This window comes from Anopheles coustani, chromosome 2 (genome assembly GCF_943734705.1).
Source record: "Anopheles coustani chromosome 2, idAnoCousDA_361_x.2, whole genome shotgun sequence".
In the NCBI taxonomy this organism is placed as follows: Eukaryota; Metazoa; Arthropoda; class Insecta; order Diptera; family Culicidae; genus Anopheles; species Anopheles coustani.
In genome coordinates this window covers 85132207-85145984 of record NC_071289.1, presented here as the reverse complement: position 1 = coordinate 85145984, position 13778 = coordinate 85132207, and the positions used below count along the sequence as shown (strand labels likewise).

General features: G+C 44.9%; 2 protein-coding genes across 2 annotated transcripts; one reads left to right on the top strand and one right to left on the bottom strand.

Annotated features, from left to right (window-relative positions):
• Positions 1 to 5396: 5396 nt before the first annotated feature.
• Positions 5397 to 6254, bottom strand: LOC131265204 (uncharacterized). The gene is made up of 2 exons (XM_058267465.1): positions 6090 to 6254; positions 5397 to 6020 (listed from the first exon to the last, which is right to left on the bottom strand). The coding sequence occupies exons 1-2, from the start codon at positions 6252 to 6254 to the stop codon at positions 5397 to 5399; spliced, it is 789 nt and encodes a 262-aa protein (XP_058123448.1).
• A 4293-nt stretch (positions 6255 to 10547) lies between these two features.
• LOC131265203 (uncharacterized) lies at positions 10548 to 13379 on the top strand. Its single transcript, XM_058267464.1, has one exon. It carries the CDS (start codon positions 10548 to 10550, stop codon positions 13377 to 13379), a length of 2832 nt encoding a protein of 943 aa, XP_058123447.1.
• The last annotated feature ends 399 nt before the right edge of the window (positions 13380 to 13778 follow it).

Here is a 13778-nt window from a genome sequence, read left to right as displayed (position 1 = left end):
GTCTGCCAAGTAAACTTCCGGAAAGTGCAGCTCGGCCGCGCATAATGTAAACGGCCCTTGCAAGCTTGACCAACAGAGACACGGTTAAAACTAAACCCACTAGATTATGTCAATGCTGAAGAAATGACACTGAATCGGGACTTTACCTTTTTTGTTTCAATTTGGCCAATTTCCGGTAAGCCAAATGTTGTTCCAACCTATTGTTTGTTGTATCGCTCCTGTATACCACATCATCTGCCAGAGAGGAATCGAAACACCAACCGGAAATCTTGCAAATCGAACGCAGCAACACTCGATTTCAGACTAGCGAATAGAATAATTTATACTAATTGTAGTGCCTAAGTAAGTGTAGCTTTTAGTTTTGCGGTCCATTATGAGGTAAGCGCATAGACCAGAGAAGGTGAACGGTAAACGAGCGAGTGAGAAAGATCGTCCAATACTGAGGATCGATTTCCTAACGAAATTGATGTACCTAGCTAATGTACCGGATTATGCTGAACGATTTGCCAATCTGCACAAGAAACTGTACATACTTTGACTTCCCTTTCGTCAGACAGGCGGACGAAGTAGTGTAGCCAATGGTTTAATAAACAGTTTCGCTGTGATTCCAAAAAGTCTGTGTTTTCTTTATACATTGCACATTTTATAATTAAGGGGGGTGTACATATATTTTTCAAGTTTACTAATTAGTAATAACTAAAATAGGAAGTATTTGAAAATCTTATCAAATATAGTCTTCACTTTGAAGTAACGTGTCTTTTGAAAACCTTTTAAAATACACATTTGTTTATCTAAATCTAAATAAATCAAAACTAGATCTTATCTATGTATAAACGATTTTGTATAAGAAAAATGGCTCTACCCGACGATCAGTTGCATCTATTTTCATTATTTTTATGCAACAATACGTATTAGCAAATTTTGCGATGTACATAATGATCGTGAAAAAAGCGTAGCCGTCTCAAACAGTTAAAATTTAGTTCAAACAACCAAGAAATTTTCACATTACCTAGGGTAAGTGCTCCTATAGTGGTGCTAGTGGTTGTAGTGGAGTGGTTGTAGTGGAACAAAATTGCAGCTCTACGACGAAATAAATACAATTGAGATGTTTGTTCTTCTATGAAATGTTCTTTAATCTTCTGCGGAGTGTTCAAAAGATAAACCTTCTCATTCCGTAATAAATTAAGGCTCCAAAATTAATATTTCCCGAACAGATTGTACTAATATGTTGGATTTCTGAAGAATTTATCAGGTACAAGCTGACCCAACGAACTTCGCCTCGTCCAATATTAATAATTCTAAAATTCCAGTAATGTTTTTATTTTCAATTCGATTAATCAATTCATATGAGAGCAATGATCCAGTCGCTGCTGCAAGTTGGAATCATGTATCTTATGTTTTTTTTTGCTTGCTGTACTCCTGACTCAAGATTTCTTGGTGAATTCCTTAACCATTCTTCAAATAAACTAAATATTGAAATAAAAAACAAAACCTGTGGAATGCACAACAACGTATCGGCTCATTTGATACTTATTTCATCTCCTTCAATACCAAAAACCGCCATATTCCTTCCGGCGATGTACTTGCAAGCTTGTTTGATAGATTTCCCCGAACTTAAATACTTAATATTCATATGTGTTTAGCATGCGTTACACAATAAAGGCCAATATGATATGAAGTTGGTGTTTTCGAAAATAATGCACATGGAGAGCTTTTAGAAAATTCATCGGACAAAACATACTAACGAAGTGGGATTGTAAAGTCCGCAGGCTCAATGCACCATTGGATCAAAAATGTTCGCCTTCGGAATGAATCTTGTTCACCTTCCATAGAAAAATGTGTACGTGCAACAAAGCTCTTTTTTGCCACTCAACAAAATACATTCAACACCTATCAAAACCAAATACACGTGATCTAGGCGATCGCTTGTTGATTAACCGAGATGAAATAATTCGATTATCTGTGAATTCGGACTCGGTGAATTTTAATCGCTGGGTAAGGAAGAAAAAATCATCCCAAAACTTTGTTACGGTTGACCAAGTGGTTTCTTAGTTTTAGTTTTAAATCGTATATTTGATTTGATTGTATGGGAAATTTTCCGACTTTTCCTTAGGGAATTTAAAAGTTTTCTTTACTTCGAACCTTCAGTGAATAAAAACGAACAAATACCGATTACATTATCAAGATTGGCACAGCCGATTTCGAGTTTCAGCGTTAAAAACAAACACTCATTTTTTTAAGTTTCCATTTTTGTATGGTAAAAATCCTTTATCAAGTTTTCTGGTTTTCTGGCTTTTCCTGGGGAATTTTCTAACTTTTCATTGTTTTTATTGGGATAAAAGAAACAAATCATCAGAAAACTTTGTAGAGATGAGCTCAACCGTTTTTTAGTTTTCGTTAGAGAAGGTAAATTTTAGTTGTTAATATAAAAAAAGCCATTTTTACCGGATTTTAGAATTTTACGGCTTTTCCTTGGGAATTTTGACGTTCTCCTTTTTCCTAAACCTTCCTTGGGTAAAAAGGAACAAACCATACGAAGCCGTCATCAAGATTGGTCCAGCCGATTTTGAGTTTTAGCATCACGAACATACAAACATCCATTTTTATAGATCTAGAGAAGAAGAGATGCCATGATTTCCTTAAGGCTATGAATCGCTGCAAAATGCATTGGTATTTGACCAAGACAATGCATTGGCTTATGAGTATTTTGGCTATTCATTTTTAAATATGCTTCAAAAATAAGTCACAGCCTATATAGCCTTTTTTCGTTAATTTTAAATATTTTACGGTTAAAATACATTACATTACTAAGTGCACCACTATTGGTACCGTTACCCTAGCTGAAAATAGAGATGAAAAGTGACGAAGTGAAAAGAAGTTTTAAATGATTTCTTTATCCAACTAAAATATTCAATAATATGATTTTACTGAAACGTTAAAATATGTTGCAAATGCATACATTGGCAAAGGAAGGGGAAGACTGCCTCACAATATAAAGAGTGAGTCAACGGCTACAAGCTGTACACTAACCTTCCCTGGTGCTCCTCTCGAGAACAGCAGCCTTCACCTTGTACTCGACCATAGCGGAAGAGACATTGGACGGGCATTGGAAACATAAAGCATAACCATCCCTCCGGAACTCCCCATCTGCTGATTGCCCGATGTCGCAATGTGCGGCTCTCCCAGGTGTCAATTCAATGCCGCCGCCTTGGATGGGTGCGTAGCAATTCATTCATCCGCAGGCCGGCCGATCCGAAGCCGACCGATTAGTGTCATCCATGGGCAAGGTCTCGGTACCGCCAATATCGTCGAGGTGACCGACAGGGGTGCACCAAACGGCCACGCTCGAACCCGATTGCTCCGATAGTTTGGCAAACGCTCGGCCACGGCTGACCTAGTAAGGGTAGAGGAGGTATTGCTTTTTTCCGCTGTTGTTTAGCTGTGCACATTATTTTTTCACCCACACATCGGGCGAATCTGCATCGCACACCCGGGAACGAGCGCTGGTGAACGGACGATCGTGATTGAAATAAATTAACCATGCATCACATCACCTTGGCGATGGAAAGCGGTGACCGATCGGTATTACGATTACGAACAGAGTGGACCTCGACATTCTGCCGATGACCACCGAAGGATAAAATTATGGAAGGTTCTGATAATAATATGCTACCGATTACTCGTGAGATTTATTGAGACGGATCAATATCAGAGCGCATGTGCATCCAATAAATCAAAATCACACAATGAATCACTGGAAACACCATCAATCAGTGTGTTATTGCATATTAAAATAATTTCCCTATCGCGTTCAAATGATCGAGGGCACAATCATAAGCCGGCAAAACCTCGTGACCAACAGGCAGCGGTAATGGTTGGGTCCGTTTCTAATACTAACCTAAATTTGCCTGTCCCATTGCCTTTCTGCTATGCTTATCACAGTAACGTTGCACCACATTGCAGTACAGAACAGTCCCGAAAACCACCAAAACCTCCACCACAAATGCAAACCCAATCAAGCGAATAGCGGAACCATCGGCAGTCCCCTTCGATGGGCGTTACGTAATTCCACCCCGTTTGTACTGTAATCAGTCCGCAGGGAAAATCGTGTGACTGTTTTGTTTACAGAACAACAGGACGTAATGACAAATCGCAACGTGCATATTATCTAATAAACTGCTAATTTGTCAAATCACTTCTGATTCGTCTCGCCGACGGGAAGGGTTGCGTGATCGATTTAGTGGCCAAATGGAAATATATGGTTGAAGTATTTGTTGAATGCATTGAGGGTTTGTCGTTGGAAAAATGAGCTTCGTAGCATTTTTCTTATGATAAACAAAAGTAAAAACTAGTTTTCCAAATTATAAAACCTACAAAACATGAAATGTATTTTGTTTCGCTAAACAATAACAAATGTAGTGAACTGAAAAGATAAACGAGCAAAAACAAAATTGTATTTTATTTGGTTAAACAATGAAACTTCCCATTTGAGTATTAGTGAACTGAAGATGTTAGTTTAACAAGAAACTAAGTTTCATGAAATTTTGCTAATTGAAATGTGGCTGGACTCATTTCAGTATTTTCCAACAAATTAAATTTGCAACTTGAATGTTATTTAAATAAATTAACATAATATGACTTTAAACCATCGAAGAAGAGCTGAAAGGTATAAAACAGCTCAAAGCATAAACAAAATTTAACACCTGTTGGCAATTTAAATAACAGTAGGGTTACAAATCGGCCAGCTATCCGAGCAAATGCTTTAGTTATGGTTTTTTACAGTGTACAAACACTACTTCCTGCTCGCGGGGTGGCAGGTTGCTTGTTTTAACACATTTCTCCCTTTTCGGCACTGCCGACTGTTTAACTACCGAACTTTCCTCCAACGATGTCACGTCAACCGTGTGACCAACCCGTTCGTTGTTTTTTTCTACATTCCACCAGATGCGCTCACGCGTCATGACAATTTACTAATTACACCCAATTGTTTGGTGATCAACTGTTTGATGAACTTTCTTCGAGCGTTTGGCACACCCCGAAGTGCCGTGCAGTGCTGGTAGGGCATGGGTGTGTTTTTGTATGTTCCAAACAAAATTGAGCTCTCATTAAACGATTGAGCGAAACCGTGCACGATCGTATCGGACTTCTTCCGTTTACCTTTGCGTTGTTAAAGATGCTGAGGACATGGTGGTGTGCGGTCTAGGAAGCTGCAGTTCGGTAAATTATCTGCCATCAAATAAATCGATCGTTTATGTAACGCGAATAGTTTTTTTGTTGTTGCATTTTTATTGCAAAACAAACAATTTTGATGGTTCACATGTTTCAACACATGTTTGCAATATTATGAAGTAATATTACGAAAACACGTGTAATATTAAACGCAATAAAACATCCATCTAAGTTTTCCCAAAAGTTACATGGTAAGTAAGCGGCTCCAAGCAACGACCGAATTTAGATCCATAATAATTTAGTACATCTAGTTTATCAAACGAACCTGGATCAACTCGTCCCAAGAGCGTTGCGCCGGAAATGGTTCCGATTTTCCGCAGCGTTAGCAGCAAATGTTCCTTCGACGCGTGCCGTTGTCTCACGAGGCACCCTTTTGCAACGTCACGCAAAACATTCTCCCCTCTCCCAGTGACTTCCTCATCCTGGGAAATCGGTTGCGATCGTAGCACCAGGCAGGTGTCACGAAAGATTCGAAAGATGTTTCCACGCTTCCAACCGGCCCGATTCTCTTCACAGGGCTTTTCCTGCAAGGTGACGTTGAGCTGACACAACCACCGATCGGTGCGTTCCCAAAAATCGATTGTCAGCTGGTGAGGGTTTTCTGCCGAACCGGAGAAATACGCGTCTATTTTTCCGCACTGTCGAAGGTTGCTGTGCACCGCTGCTTGCTTCCGTAGCAACCGATCAAGTAGTTTTCGATTTTCACACTCGACCAGGCGTGCCGAGCGCGTTCGTGCTTCGGAATTGAGACTTTGGTGGACACGGTAGCTGTAGTTGACGTTCAGGAAACCCTGATGAGGACAATAAAAATAAATTAATTTTCACTCAAACAACGTTTTTGGTTTCTAGCAAGAACGTACTCGACTCCGGCAGATTTGATTAATTTTCTTCAGCAACTCCCGATTTTCGCACGCCACCGTCCGCAACCGTTCGATGTCACCGACCAATTTTCCCGTTTTGAGCACGTGTTCCACGTGTAACAAAGGGGCGCTGGTGTCCACACGAGGACGTGGGCTTGGTGCCATTTTGTGCGCAATTTGGTAAACAGTTTCGATGGCTTTGCTTTAACAAATGAAACTTAAACAGATTGCTTCGATGGGTTTCCTATTCGATGTAATTTTTCTATTTACAACAAGCACCCTTGAATGGTTTTGTAAGTAACGACCGGACGATTACTAAGCCTTTTTCATTATACCATTTGAAGCGATTTGATTTATGATCTTCGCTCTGATATCGATGCTAATTCCGAGCGGAGATCGCATGTGTGTCCGTGTATCGATTATGAAATCTGTTCAGAAACAGATAAAAATCGTGCCCACCCGTTGTCTCAGCCGGAGCATGAAAACGGCCCATTTAAACACTACACACAAATGGTAATCGCGACGACGCATGTGATAGTGGACGCGTGAAGAGATCCAACACGCAGATGAAAACCCATTGCCAGAAGCGGCGCGTGATCGATTGGGCGCGATTCGACGAGGAAACGCCCCAATGTAATCACAACCGCTCGCCCCACTCGCCAACAAAAGATGTGATGAGAGAAAAATGGGCAGACAAACTGCCGATATCATTTTCACGGAAACCGGTCGATCCGGCGGAAGAAATGAGCGGAAAATTGACGCCCGAGAAAACCAAAGCCCAAATGCGAAGCAAATGCGAACCAAAACAATGGTTCCGCCGGTGTTCCGAATTGTTGCACAATCGATCGCTGGAAGATCCCGTGTGGTCCCCTCCCCTCCCCTTGTTGCACTCCCATCACACCCCGGGGTAGGGTAGGTCAGTCTGATCAGCAATCAAATTAATTCCCATTTCCGAACTCCGCCAAGGGAAATTATTGAACAACGAAGCGCACACATAAAACCCCAACCCGGCGCGATGCATTTCGTTGGCGCAGGGAAAACTGAGGCCCAGCTTTGGGCCGGATGAAAATGGTGCTCCGAAAGTGAATGGTCCTATGGCGAAAGAAATGAAAAACGGGCTCATGATGCTGACGCTGGGAAGTGGAATGCAACACAAACAGATTTCGCCTCATTTTCCCAACTTTCTTCCGAGCGGATGAACGTATACGTTCCGGGGTTGACATTTTTGTTTGCTTCCCTCGCACACCAGCACGGTGTCCAGTTGGTTGGGGAGCGGAAAATCGAAAGCCAGCTGGACATCTTCCCGGCCGGTGTCCGATTGTGCGGCACGCGAAAGGTGGCCCCGACGCTGGCCCGACCTCTTATCAACGATTTTCCCTCGGGCCCTCGGGTGGAGCGCAAACCACCATTATTGCAGAAAATGCTGGTGAAGGTGTGAAAAGTTATAATGAACCATTATCTATCCACCGACGATCTTTTTGCCTCGTAATCTTTCCATCAGCGAGGTTTTGTTTTTGCAGGAAAAAAATACGCACACAACTGCGCAACCAATTTTAGAGGATGTTTTTGTTTTCGGTGCAAATTTTGTTCAACGACCTCGTGGGAGGAATTTGACGCTCGGAGCTGGAAAACGGCCGGCATCGAACTGGCGGAGCTGAATGTCGATTAATCATTCGGTAATTTTGCAGTTTCCAACTACCGATTGTTGAAGGATGATTAATTTTTATTAATCGGTGGCCAAAATAAACCGATTTGCTGTTTTACACTAAAACAACCCCTTGAATCTCACATACACATCAAGCTTCCGGACTTCCTTGTTCGAAACATCCCCATCCCTTCATCCACACACCGATGGAGGTACGATCGAGGCGCGCAAATAAACCTGTACAGCCGGCGCCCCGGTACGAGATTGAATCCGGTGCATAATTTCCCTACACATACGAATGTTGCCTCTCACCGAGAGCAGCCGGTTCCACGCGGCGGACTGGCAGGAAAAAGGAAACCCATCGGCCAATGAGCCGTGCGGTCGATTTTAAGACGGTATGATGATAAACATAAAGTCCCTCGTCCACCTTTAAAGCCTCCACCAAGCCGCCCTAACGATCGATCGTCCTACCAAATGACCAGCGCGATCTCGAGTCATTCCGGGCCGGCCGCCAGGGCGGGAAATTAATGTTCATCCCCGGACATAAGCAGCTCGCGCCCCTCGCGCTCGGTTAACTAATGGCCCGTGAAACGCCAATAGGTTTATTTTGTTCAATAGTTCTGGTTTTTTTTCCTTGCGCGAACGAATGACTTCATTGTCTTCGGCCACTTCCGATTGCCTCTTGTCCTTTGGATTTGATGAACAGTTTTTGTGAGACAATTTTTAATTTTGTGGCTAATCTTGATTGATACGTACTGTCCGATGTTTTGCGTTTAAGTTATGCTCCAAGAGTGATGTCGTCATTATTTTGAATAAAAGGTATATAAGACACTCGTCTAATGTCCCAATGCTAATCTTTTATTGGGTGCCAGCACTTTTTTTATTCGAAATGTCTTATTTTACGCTATGAGGCTAAGGATTTCTATTTTCTCTAATATCGCCTTAGAAAATTAACTTTTTGAAGAAAGATACTCTATTTTTTATTCCGTGAAATGCTGTAAAAATGTCCATTTCTCTAACACCTCGCGCATCATTTTCTTTGCACAATTTTTGTTAGTGCAGGAATAATTTTAATAAAGAATAAGACCAAAAATATTGTTAAATTTTTTAACACATTGACAATTTCACATATCCCCTTCAATTTTTTTCCAAATCACCTAATAAGAAAGCAAAACATTATGAAGATTTTTTTTTTTTTTTTTTTTTTTTTTTTTTTTTTTTTTTATTAAAGAGATTTTGCGCCTTAACGGCGACATTCATCTCTAGAAGCATTATGAAGATGCTATAACAGCTATAAACATTCAAACAAAATAAACATAAATCAATTATTCCCAAATCCAAAATGATTTACATATAATTCATATTCTTTTATTACTAAATCTGAACTCAAAATGAACATTTTATGATACTAAATGAACAAAAATTCCATCATCAGAAAATTTTTATAAATAAAATACTGATGATTTCAAATTCAAAAGGTTTTATCTAGGTACAGCCTCATTTTTATTTAGTGATAAAATGCAACGAAATTGTTTTAGAAAAAATCATTAGCTCGTATAAATTATTTGTTATGTTTTTTTTTAGCCAAACTATGGTGCTTTAATTGCCAGTAAGGCACTGTATAACAATGTAATATCATTCGAGCCATATTACAACACCCTTTACAGGAGCGTATTTTTGCTTTCTTGATATTTGATTTACAATCAATCGGATTTTAGAAACAATCACTACCCGTTGCACAATCAAATAATCTCCATTTCGTTTGTTGATGGCCAAAACCCGAGGCACATAAACAAAAAGAAAACACAATCGAAACACAACAAAAAAAATCAAATGACAAACTGGGTGCGAAATATTTGGGTTTCTTTTTTTGTGGTTTAATATTGTCGTCTTCGGGAAACAAACAAGTGTTGAGGCCTCCCGGCGTCTTACGGGATGAAAACGAAAGTGGCCAAGCGAGAAGAAAGAGACGATGGGCGTCGCGAAAACAGACGAGCAACTGCACGGTCTTTCCGATATGTTGTGTTTTGCGTGTACCGGGGAAAGGTGGACACATGTGTGTTTCTGTGTGCATATACGGTGACGTTTCTTAGCACGCGCGCATAAACTGATCATCACCATCCAACCTTCCATCCTCCCGAGCGCCCGGATTGCATTGGAACCGGAAAGCACCAGTTCCGCCACCCGCTGGTAGTAATCGTCTATGCGCCACCACCGGCAAAAACAAACCCCCCTCGACTCGAAGTGCGTGCAAAAGGGAAAGAGTGAAGAAAACGAAAGAAATGGTGCACCCTTGTGATCGGGCGAGTTTTCCCTCTCCTACGGAGCGGGCCCACCGAGGAGTCACGTTAATCCGGTGTCGGTAGGTAGGAACTGGGTGCCACTGGTGCCCGACTTGGGTCGTAAACGAACGTCCGCGGGCGCAAAGGCGGTGGAAAATTTTATTAAAACAAAAACGAACAAGAGGAAAGAAGAAAACTAATTCCCCAACCCCGGCGTCGGCTCCGAATAGTGGAGTCGGTGGGAGAGAGGGTAGATGTTACGCAGAAGAAAATCTATAAAACCCGCCCGGTTTCGGCGAAATGCAGCACACTTTTCCGTGGCCTTCAGCGCGCTCGAGAGTACTTCACGGTGAAGCGGGTGTTGTTCGTGATCGGAGAAAACCCTCGACTTGGTGTTTGTGCGGTTCGCTGTGGAAGAAAGTGAAAAAGGACTTTGCGAACGTTCCAGAAATATAACGGAGTGCATTCGGTGCATTTACTGTGCGAGGACTTTTGAAAGGATATTATGGAATAATGAACAGAAGCGTTAAAATGGTGAACTCCAGCTGTAAAATGTCACAAGCGGCGCTGTTGATCGTCGGTACGTTCGTGTTGGGATCGTTGGCGGGCCTTACGCCGTTGGGTAAAGAGAGACCGCGAACCCTGCAGATGATCGGTGCGACGAACCCTCGCATGCTGCATCGGATCAGTGCCGACCTGCAGCCGGACACGTCCAAGGTGGTGCACATCCAGGTGCCGTACTACATCGATCGGCCGAAAGTACGCACGAAAAAGTTCAAACCATGGATCCCCCGTGGACACCGGTTCGCGACTTCCGGTGGCCATCTGCCGGTGCAACAACTATCGATAGGTACAGCCACTTTTGGTTCACCGTTCCCTCGAGAGATTCCGCTCAAGGGTATTCCGATCGGTGCAACCGGTGAGTTCCTGCAGACGGGGGGAGCGGCTGGTGGTAGCAGTGGTCCCGGACCTTACGATACTCCCTTCGTGCCGGTGATGAAACCGAGCCCCGTCAACCCACTGCACCCACCGGAACGGCCGACACCGGAGATTATGTTCGAACCGATCAGCATCCTCCCGCTGGAAGCGCCCTCGTTCGAGACGCTACGCAATCACGTCAACTTCCTCAAGCAAAAACAACAGGCTTTCTTCGAGGGGCAAGGTCGGGAGTTCGGGTTCAGCGGTGCCATCGTTCCGGAAGAACTGGACTACTTCGGAAAGCACCATGGAGGTGCCATACACAACGGGGATGTAGGCGATGGTGTGGAGGAAGGCGAGCGCAACACCCTTTCGGAGGATGACTTTGGCCAGAACGATCGGAAGTACGATCGGCGGGGAAAGGTTCTGGTGGGCAGCGAGGAAGCGCAGTCGGGTGAGGCCGACTTCTATGACTCCGATGGCAAGCAGTACAGTGACGACGATTTTGAGGATTCGCGCGAAGAAGCGGACCGGGTGGCGGCGTTTGAGCCGAAGAAGGTCTACACTCAGGTGCGCCATCAGGAGACGATACGCCACGTGCCGAGGCGTGAGCAACCGGAGGAGGAAGAGGAAGACTATAACGACGACGGTGCACGAGACAATGAGGATGAGGAAGAGGATGATGAAGGCGAGGAGGGAAGAGAAGAGGACGGTGATGATGACGATGAGGAGGAAGACGACGAGGGCGGCGGCAATCGGGCGTACGCTCTGTCGAAAGGATCGGACCATCACCAACCGATCAAGGAGCGGGTGAAAGAGCATCGGAAAAATATCGTCTACAGCGAGAAGGGACGTGAGGCGCAAAAGTTTGACCACGGTTCGGAGGAGCGATTCGGTGAGTTCGAGCAGAACCAGACGAGCAAACCGAGGCGCGACTCAAAAAAGTCCAAACGAAACCGAATCAAGCGATCAGAACCGGAAGGGGCTAAAACCCCGTCCGACGCTGAGGAACGCTTGCGAAGTGAGGTAGTGGACGTGCTTGCTTATATTATCTTAGGGAATGCTTCCAACATAACCTCACTTCCCCAACCGGAAGCGCTGACCGATCCTCGGGAGCTGCAGGGCGAAGAGTTACTGCGGTTTTTGGATGAGGCGATCCAGAACACAACCCAGTATCTTCCTGAGCCAGCTCTGGAGGGTGGCGAAGTGATAAGCATCGTGTCGCCACCGAGGAACGTCGTGAAGTTCCCGTACTACAACCGACCGGCGTCCGAGATCGACGTCGATTCCGCCCTCCGGTATGCCGAGAACCTGACCACCTTCAGCGGGGGACTGTACGGTAGCAAAGCCGGAGGAGTCGAGTGCAACGAGGTGGATGTGGAGCTGGAGGACGAACCGGAACCGATTGCCGAGGGTGGGTCGGACAATGGTTTCCGACCAATCAAGCGCCTCAAAGGACTGGGTGACAAAATTGACTGTTTGAAGGCGAAACACTTTGGGCGCGAACCGCTTGACAATCCTCTGTTTAGGGAGGAGTTTGTGGGAAGTCCGAGGAAAGCGGGATCCAGTGTGGTGACGCTGCCGCAACAACCCAACCCGGCCGTCGCAGTGTACAATGACGTGATACGACACATCAAGAAGCACCTGGCCAGTCAGCAGCGTAACAAGAACTCCAAGTCGGACACGGACCAGGACACGGTGATGATTGCCGTGCCGAGGGTACTGAACCTGGATGCCGACGGGGACAGCTCGGACGATCGGTTTACGATCGACGTCGGGCGGAGACGGGAACCACGGCTTGCCTTTCCCCAGGCAAACCCGCTTCCAGTCTCGAATCACATCAGCGTTCCCATCTTCGATATCAGCAAGTATGTGCCTCGGTTTATGATGCGCGCGAACGACGATCTCTTCGCCGATGACCTCGAAGACGCCAAGCTGATTCCGCTCCGCCCCCGGCCTACTACACCAGCGCCGTTCGTACCGGTCACGCCACGTCTCAGCACACCGAAGGTGCGTCTTCAGACGTTGGTCAAGACGGCCGAACAGCTGGCCGAAGGGGCAGTCGCCGTAGAGGAGGGAGTGGAGCGGCAACTCACCACGGCACAACCCGTACGGGACGACATTGCCGATGCGTTCGATGATGTGATTACGAAGCGACCGGAACCACCCGCCCCATTGCCACCGATTCATCAGTACAGTGTGGTGGAGCAGGATCCAAAAGATGGCGATCCAGAGCCCACGTTCAACAAGTCGGGACCTCCGTATGCGGCGCTAGCCCTGGAACCGCCGGTAGCGCAGAGCATTCTCAAGCAGCGGATTGCCCCGATCGAGCGGAACCAGCTCGATTTCCACAAGGGCAAGAAGCGATCGCCAAAGATTCCGGCACGCAAGTCCCGAAGGCCTACCGGGGTGACGCGCAAGAAGGTGCTGGTATTCTACCACTGAGCATCCCGCTTGGTATTATGATTTAGTGTATTTATTACTGTTACCTGTAACCCATTACATGTTCAAATGGCTAGTTCCTATTGCAAACTCTTTCAGAGCCTGAATACAAGGAGCTGGTAAAATGAACCGAGCGCCTATACTACCTGATGAGATGTGACGCGCACAGATGCATCTAGAAACTTCCTTAGTGGTAAAGCTAGTAGTGAGGGGAAGTTTTGTTTGGCCAGCGAAAACGTGCCGACTTACTTTCACACCAGCATATAACTAACATTCGGTGTGACGCGTTGACAGGAGGTGTACTATGAGATATTGCCAGCTGTCAAACTGTTGATTGGTAGTGGACTTTCCAATTGAGAATGGTTGAAAGAAAGTGATAGCTGAGCCGGATGATGCTGGCCG

What these genes read in the sequence shown, in the direction of transcription:
- LOC131265204 (XM_058267465.1), bottom strand. Translation starts at nt 6,254, where the DNA reads ATGGCACCAAGCCCACGTCCTCGTGTGGACACCAGCGCCCCTTTGTTA. An exon ending in ATCAAATCTGCCGGAGTCGA is followed by an intron (nt 6,021 to 6,089) that starts GTACGTTCTTGC and finishes TGTCCTCATCAG; the next exon opens with GGTTTCCTGAACGTCAACTA.
- LOC131265203 (XM_058267464.1), top strand. Translation starts at nt 10,548, where the DNA reads ATGGTGAACTCCAGCTGTAAAATGTCACAAGCGGCGCTGTTGATCGTC.